Source organism: Lipophrys pholis, assembly GCF_963383615.2.
Source record: "Lipophrys pholis genome assembly, chromosome: 4".
Classification (NCBI taxonomy): domain Eukaryota; kingdom Metazoa; phylum Chordata; class Actinopteri; order Blenniiformes; family Blenniidae; genus Lipophrys; species Lipophrys pholis.
The window spans coordinates 30,550,534-30,565,579 of record NC_137637.1 but is presented as its reverse complement, the minus strand read 5'-3'; the positions used below and the strand labels follow the sequence as shown (position 1 = coordinate 30,565,579).

Here is a 15,046-nt window from a genome sequence, read left to right as displayed (position 1 = left end):
GTTTAGAATATTGATATAAATAACAAGTGAAATGATGCCCCTGTGACACTGACAATGTTTGCATGTAATGTGGTATTAGCTGCCATTTCCTTTTTGAAGGCTGGTGGTTGCACGTATGAAATCCTGCATGTACACTCGCCTCATAAAGAGGCTTCTTGTGGCTTCTCAGCAACAGCAAGTGTGCTTTCCATTTATAGACACAGACAGGTCTGTGTGTCGCAGCTGAGGCTCTACTGTGTGTGTGTGTGTGTGTGTGTGTGTGTGTGTGTGTGTGTGTGTGTGTGTGTGTGTGTGTGTGTGTGTGTGTGTGTGTGTGTGTGTGTGTGTGTGTGTGTGTGTGTGTGTGTGTGTGTGTGTGCAACTCTGACACATGCTCTCTCTCCGCCTCCGTACTTCAGTACAGAAATGGCAGAGCTCAGCGACAGGAATCCAGATGCACCCGTCATCATCACCATCAGCAACAGCAGCAGAAAGAAACACACACACACACACACACACACACACACACGCACACACATACAAGATCATCACTGACTTCTGCAACACCATAGTATCACCAGTAACACTCGTATTCTGCACTGTCGCAGGTCTCCTCTGCAGATTCAGCTCTTCAAATCTAAATAGAAAAAAATACAATTAAGTGAACTAACAAAGCAGCAGAAACACACACACACACACACGCACACACACACACACACACACACACACACACACACACACACACACACACACACACACACACACACACACACACACACACACACACACACACACACACACACACACACACACACTTGGCAGGCTAGTTGGTTACTATGGCAACCAAACAGTCAGAGCAGGGTCAGTGAAAGTAAATCAGATGAAATGAAGCCCACATGCATGTGCATGTTGCTGCGGAGCAGAGGAGTAGCTGTCACAGATGGCTGTTTTTTCTGTGCACATTTGAGACATTTGTGGCTTTCATGTCCTGCAGCTTCCTCTCAGGAGGCGCTGTGGTGGCAGCCAGACTGCAGAGCTAATCCAAGAGTATGCTGTATTCCCACCGTGGTGGAGACCATGTTCCATGATGTAATATTTATTGACAGATTAAACCTTTTTTTTTTTTTTTTCACCCCCACTTGGAGTCATTGAGTTCAGTCTGTGAATTTGAATTTTAAACTCGCCCCTCTGAGATTTCTATCACGCGTACTTGACAACCTGTTAGGTCCCAGCACGGTTTCTCTGTTGCTATGCCTGCTTCATTTGTGGACAGTTGTTCTTTTCAATCATGCATACTCGACAATTTTTCTTTTTTTTTTAAAACTTGGTCTATTCTGTAATGTGATTCATTTCTAATTTATAAGAAGTGACATTAATTGACAAGGCTTTATGTGCTGGCTCTACAGTACAAAGAAGGAACAATTTATACAGAGAGTGACGTACTGAGTGTTTTCTTTCCAATCACCGGCTGCATCTGTGATTGGTGGATTTCACAACCTTGCTGCTGAAGCATTAATTGATGACGTGATCATGAACGATAGTCCCTTTGCCCTTTGGGGCTTCAGCTGAATTCTATTCTATTTCAATGCCTTTTGTTAATATGTCAATATTACACATTTTGCCTTGTCTTCTTTGTCACTTAGTCCTTATTATTCTCTGTGATGTAGCGCTGTCGTCTGGCTGACAATATGAGACTTGATTTACCAAAGTTTGATCGTTTATTAACCAGGAAGGGCAGGGTATGGTCAGAGCTTAGAAAATATTGGGTAAGCTGTAGGTTTTGAAATTGAAGTATTCATAAAAGGAGCAAAAATTACAATAGAAATTCATCAAATAAAGTGAGAATTTCATGAATATGCCCACTCAAGAATTTCATATTTCCTCACAGGATAGCTATGATGTCAGATTCACACTTTTAACAAATACAGTATCCAGGCGAAGAGCCAGGAGGCATAGTGGGCAGGAAGTGTGATCTTTTTTACATCAGATCCCTTCTGATATATGGGATATGCAAATATAACAGGCATTTTTATCTTTTTATTTTTATTTTTTTTAGAATGGAGGGGATGCAATATTAGAAAGATGAGTAATCTTCAAAATGACACCTCTTGACAGTTTCTGCAAATCCACTTGCCTTAAATGGGAAAACATGAACGTATGTATTTTTCTCTTCCTGATAAAGGTGGTTTATTTTGCATTCGCTGCATAAACAATGCTTTGGTTAGCCACAATATATTCATGAAGTGGCTATTTTCTTGGACGTGTGTTACAAGCTGTCCCCTTAAAGTTTGTACAGACTTACATGCATCAAAAACTATTGGCTTAATGAGATCACACATTCTATCATTCATTTATCATTAATAAATAAAAAAAACAAAACTGGAATGTTGAGGTTTGGAGAAATAAACCTTTTGGGAGGAGATACAGAGGCCGCACTACATTTCCCATTATGCATCTGTAGGGGGGATCCTGGAGGAACAGCAAGAAGATGGATGGCTGGATGGCGTGTTTCCTCTGCCACTGTGTATACTGCTGCAGTAGAGGCTGCCTCCTGCATGAGGCTTTGCTGAGGAGTTTCAGTCACAGAGGAAGACATCCTCAGGGAGAACGCGGCTACTGATTGGCTGCCGACCCCTGAGAAAGCCACCAATCAGACACCATTTCTGCTGAGTGACTGTGTGTTTCCCTCTCCATCTCTGAACGCACTGTGCCAGCCTGCGCATATTTTTATGCTTGCAGCGCTGCATGCATGCGCGTGTCTCTATGTGTGCAGGATGCTAAAAACTAAAGCCATGGAGAAAAGGGGAGGACCAGGGATGGAAACGCTGAAGATATTGTTTTTTTAAAGGGAGTTAAAAAGGACATATAGCGAAGGAACAAGCAAACACAGAAAGAACAGATGTTGGGGAGAGAGGGATAGGGAAGGGAACACGAAGGAGAGATAGAAGGAGAGTGTGAGGAGGAGGAGGAGGAGGAGGAGAAGACGGCGATCTGCTGAGGAAAGCAGCAGCATCGTTGATTTTCAATAGGAAACCAAGGGAGCTTTCCACTGTTGCCGTGACGATGGGCTGCTGGCTTTCTGGACCATGGATGGGTGACCAAACGGTGAGCCCCCGGAGACCGACATTGCTGTTATGAAAGATGCTGCGTGGCTTTTATCACCAACAATGTGGAAATGAACTCTGCCCGTGTACAGATTGGTGTGCGTGTGCATGTGTACAATGTGTGCAGATGCAAAATGGCATCATGTTTTCTGCAGGACTCTGCACTCCGTGTGTGTGTGTGTGTGCGCGCGCGCGCGCGCGTGTGTGTGTGTGTGTGTGTGTGTGTGTGTGTGTGTGTGTGCGTGTGTGTGTGTGTGTGTGTGTGTGTGTGTGTGTGTGTGTGATAAGCCTAATTTGTGTGGATGTGTACGAAATGCAGTCTGCTCATCTTTTGCTATTTAATATATAATATAGAGATTTTCATGTTGAACCAGGGTTTTTGGTGTTCGCTCTCTAACTTTGTCCCCTGAAGGCTCTATACATGTTCTGCTGCCGTCTTCTGTCTCCACACACAGGTGCCATTTTGTGCTTCTCGGCTAAAACTGTGTGTGTGTGTGTGTGTGTGTGTGTGTGTGTGTGTGTGTGTGTGTGTGTGTGTGTGTGTGTGTGTGTGTGTGTGTGTGTGTGTGTGTGTGTGTGCGTGCGTGCGTGTGTATGTGTGTGTGTGTGTGTCTGGTTGAATGTAGCGGTGGGTGACTCATGGCTGTGATGTACTGGAGTTAACAATACTGTTCATGCGTCTAATTCGATGGGTGCTGAGCTGCATGCGTGAGTGTGTGCGTGAAGCGAGATGAGGTTTGTGTTGCTCATAGGTGTTAACCATTTCGTACTACCATGGACACAATGTCCATATGTGCTTTAACTCATCAGAATATGACCGTCAGCGGGTTTCACCAGAAATAATCCTGCATCTGTTTGGGGGTGGGGGGGAGTCTTGTGACCTAGTTGTGTAACACTAACTAATTGAGTCAGTTTTCAGTCTGTGGTGTCCCACTGTATAGAAAAAAACTAAACTCTGAATGACAAGTTAAAATGGCAGCGGGAAAATGGAGATTTAATTGTGACATTGATGGATTCTGTTACTTCTTCCTGCATGTGGATTCAAATAGTCATTCTGTGGTTTCTGTCATATCTTTTAAACATTTACATGTAGAGAAAAAAAACCCCAAAACAAAACAAATGAAATATCCTCAGTTTTAATTTGTAATATGGGTCAAGCCCTTGGCCAATCATTGGATTCTGCATTTACCTTGATGCATCTTGAAAGAAATCTGTCACTACGATAGCAGTGGCATCTCTAATATTTCACGCCTCCCACTCAGTTTGCAACATAGAATTTGAGTTACACATTTGTAGACTGTGATATCAAGTCAACATGACCCTAATGACGCAGTGGGGGTTATCTTTTTCAGAACTGAGCCGCATAGAATGTGTAATTTACACCAGCTGAGAAAGATTAATCATGTCTGTTTGTGGCATTCGCAGCTGAACTGAAACGTAAAGATCAGACTGCCTCAACTATGCGAGAACCAGTGTCTTTAGAGCCAGGAGCTTTTCAGTGACACACGCAAAATAACTTTTGTTTTGTTTTTGTTTTTTTAAGGGGAAAAAAGGGGGGGAAAAGAAAGAAAAAAAGGAACGAAAAAAAAGAAAAATAGGAAAAAGAAAACCAAAAACTTTTGTTTTGAGTTCAGTGTAAATTGCAAGCTCAATACATATTCTGCATTTATTCATATTTAGGTTTGGTTGGTGGCGGTAGTGTAATGGTGGTAGTTTGAAGCCTTTCTGTGAGGAGTTTGCAAATTATGAAAGTGTAAACATGTTTTCTCTAGGTATTTCAAATTCCTCCCAGAATCCTGAAATACATTAAATTAGGTTGAATGGTCACTATAACTTGCCTGCATATGTATACGTGTGTGTTATTGTTCGTCCCGCCTTGTTACAGACTGTCAAGAGGGGGTAACCTGTCTTTCCTTCAGCTGTCAGCTGAGGTTGGCTCCACCCTCCAGAATTGTAAATTGGACAAAGCGTGTATTCAGGATGAACGAATGTCTTTCTAAAAATGTATCTTGTATCAAATCTACGTCCCGTAAACATCTATCTAACACCTACGATGTGCTCGTCCTCAGAAATACAGCGATACGTGGTTTGTACATTTTGTTTTCTCCAGTTGCTGCTCTACTCAAGCATTAGAGTCAAGATGTCAGCGGTTGAAGCTCCACCTCTTAGCATGTCTAGAGTGGCCTTGAGCAGGACATTGAAGTCTTTATTTTTTATTTATGTTTTTCCTAAAACATTAAAGTCCCTCTGACTCTTTTTTTAGCCATCGCTGTATGAGTGCGTGTCTGAAAGTAATAAAAAATGTAAAACGTTTTGAAATCCGGACGCTTCCAAAGGCTCGATATAGGCACAGTCCATTTACTCTTCATCTCCTCCTTGACACAGTTGGTTCAACATTTATTTGCTTCAATTGCGACACGATCCACTCAGTTTCAGGCACAGTTGTTGTGAACTACAAGAAGTGACTGAAGACGGTTGACACAGAAACCCCACTGCCCGTTTTGGGTTCTGGGAGTGTAATTTGCTGAGTGATGCAGACAGGTAAAAGTCCATATTGAAGATTTGTACTGGCAAAGGCTACAAAATAGGTTATATGTTATAAATCTCTCTCTTTAATCAGACGATGAATTGATGTGATCAATAAAAAAAAAAAACTCATTCCTGAGCATCCAACAACAGACCCATTTTTGTGGTAGATGTGACAAATGACAAACTTTTTGAAGGCCTAAATACAAAACTTACCTTTCTGTTCCTCCGCCCGATGGACACAAGCTTGACTCTGAACCCGTTGCTTCTTTCAGATGAGTGGGCGGAGTCTAGCACACCTGAGCCAGCGAGACGCTCTGCGGATCCTCGCGGCCAGTCAGCGTCCAATCACCATGCAGATCAAGGGCCAAAGGGGGCGTGGCAGTGAAGTGGACATGGGATCCTGGGAGCCTCTTCCCCTCAACCTGCAGCATCTCAACCTACCCCTCCCACTGATGGGGGCAGGCCTTAATGCATCCAGCCCCTCCTACCAAGACAGGTACACATTTAGAAAAAGTCTATACTTTTGGACCTTGAGAAGATTTTCAACAACAATGACATAGGATTGATATTCTTGAACAAAAGTGGTTCCGTAACATGAGTGCAGACTTTATACATTTGGAAGTTACACCAGACTAATCATTTAATGGCAGGTGGTTAGAATTATGTGCTTCCCAGTCCTGCACATGAAACAATGAGCAGCTTAAAATGGCTAATTACACACGTTGCCTATATAATCAGCATACCTTGTAGAAAATGTGGCATTGAAAACTGCAAATAGGAAAAAAGAGAACATATATTACCTGTGATTTTATTGATAGATAGGAATATAGAGACTAAGAGAAATTAATGGTGATCAGTATTACAATTTGAATGCAATACTAAAGTAGCTTGTTTGAAAGCAGATACAGAAGGATCTTCGCTCAAGAAGTGAAATGAGTTTCGTGACGCAAATCAAATCAACCTAATACAGATTAAAACATGCTGAAAGTGTTGAATTTGTATTGTACTGTCAGATAGTCCCCCCCCCCCCCAATATCTACAAAAGTCAGCAGATTTACGCAGCACAGTGAACAGATCTCCCATTGTACCAGCAGACATGACTGTAACTTTCCCTATGTAGACGTGGAGAGTAACTAGAAGATGCATGTGTGTTATCAAATTCTACAAGAGGGACACTTTGAATTGCCTCACTAACTGAACTCCGTGTTCTTGTCTACCTCAGACATTACTACAACCATCTGTCTCTGCCACAAGATCACTGTGATGGAGGACGGTACAGCTACCTGTCCAGCTCTCCGCGGGACACTGTGGACATCGGCCACCAGGTGACACAAATGAAGACGCATATACACACAATATTACTCACGACATTGCTCAGCTTTATCACTTTGCTGAAACGCACCTTCAGTCTGATATTGTTGCTCAGGCCTCCAGTGGATTCACGCTACAGATGAAATTATGCCGAGGCTCAAAAACCTGCTGTCTGATCTGTTCAGAGAATTGAAATAAGTTCAAACTAAAATTGAACCAAAATGTATTTAATGTACAAGACAAGTTTATAAATAGATTAGGAAAAGTATTTTTAAAAAGCCCTGTCAATTAATTAAAATAAGATTTGTCACCATTTTGGGTATCTATCTAAGAAACAAACCACTGTGACCAAACTGTTCAATTCTCTCTCTGTATTAAATCTCATTACTTTCTGTAGCAGCTATTTTCCATTACCGTGATAGCACATACTAAATATATTGAAGTTTCGAAATTAATAAAGCCATTGAAATAAAACCTCAGATATTTTCAATAAATCTGTTCTGTTTAAAGCTTCTGGCGCAGCTTTGCAGAGTTTGTGAGCAGCCGCACAAGAAATGCATGTGTTAATGATCTTGACTCTGAAGTTATGTAGCTTAATGAACGTATTGACCTTTGTTTGTGTGTTTCTCATTTTAATTCACTCTCTTTCTGAATCCTCCAGGATCTTGAACTGAATAGCCGTCGACCAAAGGGACAGAACTGCCTGATGGGATGCTGCAATGCGAACTTAGAAGAAACAAACGCTTGCCACAGTCAGGTATTTTAAAATTGAGCTTTTCTTTTCAAGCCTAATTTGAAAAAAAAAACAAAAAAAAAAAACAAGTCAACCGTGAACGGACTCTACTGAGAATCCAAAGACTGATATTTCAATTCCTCTGAGCTCTAAAGCGTAAAATCCCTCATCAGTGAGCCACACTTTTGTACTGGCTGACACTTTCTTTAATTTCCATGAATACTAAAACAATAGATTGACTCAATCCTACGTACACCATCACGCTGCTGGAGAAACTCTCCTCGGTGCCAAATGTAATCGCCCACTGAAAACAAGTCAAAGAGAAGAGAACTATCAATGCCTCTTTGAGTAATTTGAGATATTTTTAGCAACCACAAATTGTTTTTATTGTTTGTGAGCTTCATTGTAAGTTTGCATTTTTTTTTATCTTATTTAATTTTTTTAATAAAAGCAAATATTAGAGTTGAAGGGTCAGCAGTTAGATCCCCACTTCTGCATATCTGCATTGGACTTGGGCAAGACAGCAACGTCCTCCTGATACCAGATTTTATACCCATTGTTTCATGAGGTTGTGTTAGATTTTGACTAATAAATGAGAAGTGATTTGAAACCTCTACAGTTGACATGCATGATGTAGGTATCATTCATTCGTTCATTCTCCGTCTCCTAGTAGTGAGCTTGGCTGCACCTGCCAATAACGGGGCGGTGGTAATATTTTCATATGATGATTTTGCAGGAAAAACTGTGGAAAAGCACAATCTATTGGCATTCTTGCGCTTTAAAAATACAAAAACAAATCATAGCTTCTGAAATAAATGACCTCAGGATTGTCCAATCAATCGTCAATCATCAAAACAACAATTAATTAAAAGTTAAATTGTGATCAAATGAAGAAACAAAGACTAAATTAATTAATAATAACAGAAGAATTTCATCACTTACCATCAGTATCTGACTGCCTTTCATTGCTAGTGAGATTCTGTCTCTTTGTTCGGAGGTCACAGACACAGATACATTTGAAACAGGCAGTTATTTTTAGAATTTGTTGTGCTTTTGTGTGAATGACCTTGTCTGTGGAAATGCTTTTTTGTTGTAGACTGATGACGAGGACTTTATGCTGGACAAGGCTCTGGGATTCCTGCCCCTGCACCATGAGCTGGACAGTGGTCTGGGCTGGACCGACGGCTCCCTACACCAGGGTGACCTCTCAGGGCTGGAGACTGAGGAGGGGGGCCTGGAGGACTGCCATTCACACGGCGCCCTCGCTCCGGCGGGATGCGGGGGATTCGGAGGTGGCGGGTCTCCCTCCTCTGAGTCCTTCATTTCATCGGAGCTCAGCGACTCGGGCTTCTACAGCGTGAGCACCGGGGAGTTCAGGCACTTCCAGAGGCTCCTGGAGAAGCGAATGCGTCTGTACAACGCCAGGCTGCAGCATCAGGGTGAACAATGTGAGAGGCGCGAGCGGCGCGACAGCTGCCCCAAGAGCCACCGTGAGCTGCTGGAGGCCATTCCCGAGGCGCTGACGATGCAGCCTCAGTGTCAGCGGCTGCAGCTTGGGGTGGAGGACGACACTGGCCACATGATGGACATTCCACCTCGTGGACTTTTCAGGTGACGATTAAGTTGAATTTCGCTGGAGCAGAATCAGACAAAAGTGTTGTTACTTACTTACTAATGATGGGTTTGTCAGTCGCACACAACTAATCACAACTAATCTAATCAAAGTTATCCCTTAAAATTAATGAAGATTATCCTAAAATACATTTTCAGAGGCAAACTTAGCAGCAGCACTAGATTAGCACTGTATTGAACTGAAAAAGCCTAAACATGTTTGCTCCATTGCTGTTGCATGAAGTCCTCACTTTTGATCATCTATGTTCTCACACCATTCTATTTTGTTTGTTTGTTTTTACCTTTAGGGTATCGTCTGTGCAGTTCCATAAAGCTGACCGACCCTGCCTGAACCGTCACAGCTCCAGCAGTGGGGCTCTCTTTAACCCCTCACACAGCCATGCTGCGGTCTCACGTATGCCTGGCCCGGTCCTTTCAACCTGCAGCACCCCCTCCAGCCACCGGAGACCGCTAGTACCCATTCAGCAGCAGCACCACCAGGGCTCGAGCTCAGTGGGCATGCTGAGGAGAAGCCGAACGTTGCACCATCGGCCTCCACAGCAGGAGTACCGCCGCCGTGCCAGCCACCCGGCTTCCCCCTCCTATTGTGCCGCAACCTTACACCACTGTGGAGGCGTTGCACCGCATAACGTCCTACCGCCAGGCCTGCCAGAGGAGGGTCAGCTGCTCGCAGGTGCTATGGCCTCTCACCCTGCAGGCATGACCCTCTCGCCCCAACAACACCCCGCTGCGCTGGGGCACATGATGGCAACCAGCCCCCACGAACGATGCTATGACAACGGCTCCAATGGGCAGATTGCTCACCACGACTGGTGGCACTCGCAAGAACGAGGCTTGATGGCCGAGCCAGTGATGACGGAACGAGATAGAGAGATAGAGAGAGAGATGGAACAAAAAAGGCAAATGCAAAAAGAGAAAGAGATGGAGAGGGAGAGAGAAACAAAGATCCAGGAGGAGATGGAAAGGGAGCGACAGCTTGAGCTGGAGAGAAGCCGAACCAGGGACCAGCAGCACCACCAGAGTCTGGTCCTCCCTCCTCAGGCCGGAGACGTCAATGACACCTGGCCAAAACCGGCCAGCCGTCAGGCTCATGGGGGCAGTGGAGGGAGAGGTCTTTACAGCACCCTGGAAAACCATACAGGGAATTTTGGCTGGGATGGGAATATGGGACAAATGTTTCCGAGTTCCATACCCAATCCCAGTTCTGGCCTGCAGCCTAAAGTGGTCCCGAGTCCTAAACCCAACCTGCCCTCGCGGATCTCCAGGAGCCAGCTGCTTAGGGACCGGGCCTCTCAACTGGCAGATGAACGCAGTGGGATGAGCACAGATGAGGAGACTAATACCGACATGCTTATGGGTCGGTACTGGAGCCGAACGGAACGGAGGGAACACTTCCTTTTGGCCCGTGAGCAGAGGCAGCAGCAGCTGCAGGCCAGAGCGGGGCCTGGACGAGACGCCATCAACAGGGTGACGGCCATCGCGGGAGCAGGAGCTTCTGTTGGAGACGGAGGTGGACTGGACAGCAGAGGAGTGGGAGCTTTTGCAGAGGGACGATGCAACACGGTCCTGGAGTTGAGTCAGAGGAAGCTCAGCCGTTTGAGGAACAGAAAGTTGTTGGATGACTGGACAACCGTAGAGGAGCTGCTGACTCACGGGACCAGGCTGAACAACCAGGAGGACCTGCTGTGTCCCAGCTCCCTGCTGACCGTCACCACCGTGTAACTGCATGGGCACCTATCTAACTGTAACTCTGAGTAAGTGTGTGTGTGTGTGTGTGTGTGTGCATGTGTGGTATGAAGCTAACAATACAAAATTCTAGAAAATCTTCACGCTTCTTTTCCAGAGAGTCAAATGTTTCAGAGGGATATCAGATTTACGTATGTGTCCAGTACAGCGGTACAAACCTGTTTAGTGCTTGATCTTGAATTTTTCCATAGTTTGACCTCATTTTTTTATCGTAAAAAATTTAAATTAAAATTAAAAGGACTTAAGTGGATCTTTGGGAAGAAATATGCAAATCATAATCAGATCCAATTTCATGAGAATTATAATTACCAGAAAAGTAAGAACTGTTGTGTTTTCCTTAGACTGGGTCCAAACTAGCACTCCATTACTGCAGAGCAGCATCTCTAGACCACTACAGGTTCTCCAGAAACTTGCAAAGTGACAAGGAGCATCTGCTTGAAGGCACTCTGCAACCTCTTGGATCGATACCCTCTAATTCCTTTACACTAGTGCTTACAGTGTTATGCGTTACATAATTGTTCTTTTTTTAAGGCCAAACTGTGATTTGCAAAACTGCACCGGGAAGATGGACAGGCCTTTTATGCCAATCTGGGTCGTGTGTCCCAGCCCTGGGCCAAATGTAAATCAGAATTAGGATGGGGAAGCTGTTTCAGGGTCGCCAATAATCAGCAGACAACACGTGACGTCCTCACGATCTCTGCACGTGAAATGTAAGGGTAAAATTTGCATCTGTATTTTCTTGTCTCTGGGGAAGATGAAGAAAAAGATTTTTTTTAGGAACGTTGTATTGTTCTCATAATGAATGTGTGCAAGAGGGGGGAACCTCAATGTCATCGCTGTGCATCACCTGATAGCTTTACCTGTGGGTGTTTGATCACTGTACAGCACTCTGGACAAAACGTGTGTGTCAGTGCATGACGCTTGAAATGACAAAACAGAGACGAGCGTGTATGTTGGCGTCATGTGTTTCATACTAGATCTTTAAAGCGCCATTTGTTTCAGAGAATATTTCAGAGAGTTATTAAAAAAAAAATCGGGATTTGGACTCAAATCCTCAAATTGACCATGACATTTCGGAGAGCAATACTCCTCTGTGCGATGTACCTGAACTGTGCACTATGGATGATTCACAAGAAACTGCTTTTACGGTGCCGCAAGTACACATCAACTGTAGCATTGCAGACAATGACATCTGAGATTTGATACCAAATCCCGGAGGGTTTTTTTTCTATATATATACTATATACAAAGAAACTGTTTACAATTTTCAAACCAGTTGGTGGGAGCTTTTCTAACAACTCTGTTAAAAACAAACAAACAAACAAAAAAAGAAGAATATGATCCGACTGACTTGTGCAAGTAAAATCATGTTGAACGGGAACAGGGAGGCTTTGTGGAGAATTCGGAAAACAGCCATTAAAATCAGCCACTGCAGAGTTTGGAGCAGATTTGACAGTGCATTCACAGTAATACAGTTCATGTCATATTCATGCACGGCTAAATGGAAAACATCCTCATCCATCTTCTTTACTGGCAGGGTACACCCTGGACAGGTCGCCAGTCCATCACAGAGAAAACACAGAGACTAACGCACACATATCACCACTCATACCTATGGACTCTTTATATCATGCCGACCAGCACAGCCGCCTTCCATCACCTGCTTGATGACATTAAAGCGACGGCAGTATTGTTGCCATTGAGTGAAGTCGCTCGACACAAAACCATCGAGTGGCACTTCATAGCATGATTGATGCAATTTCCACCCATCCTGCCCACGGTTTCACTTCGCAAAAACATATTTCAGGCCTCTCATGGCTCCCTGTTCCTGCTTGTGTTTTTACTGTTAACGGGATGTTTACAGGTCTGTCTGCGAAGAAAGCAGTCAATGGTCGTTTACTGAATCCTACAGCGATGCATCGACCGCGATGAGACAATTGCGGACAGTCCGCGTCTACTTACACACTATGTACAGACTGCCGCAGCGTCTGCACGGCCAGAAAAGACAACACTTCGAGTCAGCATTGTTGACATTCCACAAAACCCCCTAGTACAGTGTGAGAAAATCTGAAATCTAACCGATTCCAGTTCCGCAGTTCAGGAAAATGTGCAATAATACCTCAAGCTAGTTTTAATATGACAATGGCGGAGCTGTGCGTGCTCCCTGCCGGGTTTTCATCAAATGCAGTAACGTCTTTTGAATCAAAAAGATGCACAAAGTGACATGTCACCACAAGTGCGCAGTGATCTTGGACTCTAGAGCGGCAACAGCAAAGGTTATGTAGATATTGACATTATTTACTCACATTGTTTTCCATGAGGGGCAACCCAAGAAAACGACTTTTTGCACATCATTTTTATATGAAACGTTTTCCCTACCTTTCTGTACCGGGGACTGAGGCCAGTGGAACGACTGTAGATAGAACGACCGTATGTGTTGGTGTTTTCTTTAGGAACTATCATAGTAATTTATGGAGGAAATTAGTTTATCGTGATTGTGTTGGACATATTTCAATATTTTTCTTGTGACGGTTTCAGACTCAATGTGAACAGTTTTTATTCTCTATGAAATCTTTCAAAGCTACCTAAGTTATTTGAAAGCCGGTGAAACGCGGATTTACCATTTCCAAGGCGTGAACACCAAAAAATGTGAATATTATCGTCTCTTTAAATGGCTAAATTGAATTTTACTGTTGTTTTTGTGTCATTATGACATGTACATATTGATTTTGTCAAATGGTGCGGTTCGGGGGTTGTGGTGGGGGGGCGGAGTTAGTGACAGGACATGATGACGCCATCAGACACCATCCGGTGGTCTATCATGTGATTCTTTAGATTTATAGCTGTGTTTTGGAGGCTGCATACACAGCACACAGATGAACATTGTAGTATTAGTATGTTTAAAACTCACAATATTGTCAACATTCATGGATAGTGGTTGAGTTTGTTCTGAATGTTAAATGTGGCATCCATGAGTCATGAATAGGATCACTGACACTGTAATGCATTAAAAAGACAAAAAGAAGAAAAAAAAAAAAAAACACTACGGCATTTCAGACAAATGTACTTTTCTCTGTTTCCTGAACAGTCGGGTGGCTCAGATGGATAACAAACGATTCTAAACATAAACTGGAAGTGAAAGAATTAATTGGAAACTGAAACATAAACGGACATAAGTAAATGATTTAAAATAGATAGTAGTTCTGGTGCTCTTTCATTTTGTTAAAGGGGAAAAACAGACTATTGTATGATGTTTATAAAATTCTTCCGTCGTTATTTATGAAATTAAGAGAATGCAAGAAAAGAGATTAAATACAAACACTGTGGAGCTCAAAGTAATCACAGACCAGCGGTCAAGAAAAAGATCGGATTCATTTTGAAATACATATTAAATCACAGCCGATTTGTTTGCAGGAAAAGGATTTCTAATTTAAACTTTACATAAACCACCTCCCAGTGTAATACGTAATACATTATGCCCGCCAAAAATCTAAACTTTGCCTCAACTCTACACAGATGAAGTACAATCTCAATCTGATGGGATCTTCATGTGTCAGAGCAATTTAGTATTTTACATTTATATTTCTCACTGCAGAAAGTTGTTGGATCCCAACCCCAAAAAATGTTTTAGTAAAGAGTTCAGTGAACAAAAAGTGAAAGAAAATAAAGTGGAAACCTACAAATTGCATATATTTAAATGGTTTCTTTTCTCCCTATTAAAAAAAAGAAAAGAAAAACGATGGTGGTTTATTTCTCAAATTAATTCACATTAATAGTAATAGTTAATAGTACACGTTGTACTCTATTTCTCCTTTGCGTTTGACAACAAGTTCATTGTACATTTCCTTGCTATGATCCCAAAAAGCTATAAGTTAGTTGTTTTTCCCCCCCCACCAAACATAAGCATTGTTTGTTATGTTTTTGTTACATAACAAACAAACAAAAGCAACACACGTGTGAATAGTTAGTATTTTGACAGCTGTTCTGTTACAAGGAGGATTATTGTGTCCCG

General features: G+C 42.9%; 1 protein-coding gene across 1 annotated transcript; it reads left to right on the top strand.

Moving 5' to 3' along the window:
* The first annotated feature begins 2,698 nt into the window (after window positions 1-2,698).
* LOC308109025 (uncharacterized protein) lies at window positions 2,699-14,037 on the top strand. Its single transcript, XM_080462364.1, has 6 exons — window positions 2,699-3,084; window positions 5,885-6,108; window positions 6,835-6,937; window positions 7,585-7,680; window positions 8,753-9,267; window positions 9,576-14,037. Exons 1-6 carry the CDS (start codon window positions 3,043-3,045, stop codon window positions 11,008-11,010), a joined length of 2,415 nt encoding a protein of 804 aa, XP_080318490.1. The 5' UTR covers window positions 2,699-3,042; the 3' UTR covers window positions 11,011-14,037.
* Window positions 14,038-15,046: the final 1,009 nt, after the last annotated feature.

Excerpts from the sequence above, each read along its gene's own strand:
- LOC308109025 (XM_080462364.1), top strand. The coding sequence starts at position 3,043 with ATGGGCTGCTGGCTTTCTGGACCATGGATGGGTGACCAAACG. Across the intron at positions 3,085-5,884 it reads CATGGATGGGTGACCAAACG|ATGAGTGGGCGGAGTCTAGC; the intron begins GTGAGCCCCCGG and ends TGCTTCTTTCAG. Across the intron at positions 6,938-7,584 it reads CTGTGGACATCGGCCACCAG|GATCTTGAACTGAATAGCCG; the intron begins GTGACACAAATG and ends TGAATCCTCCAG.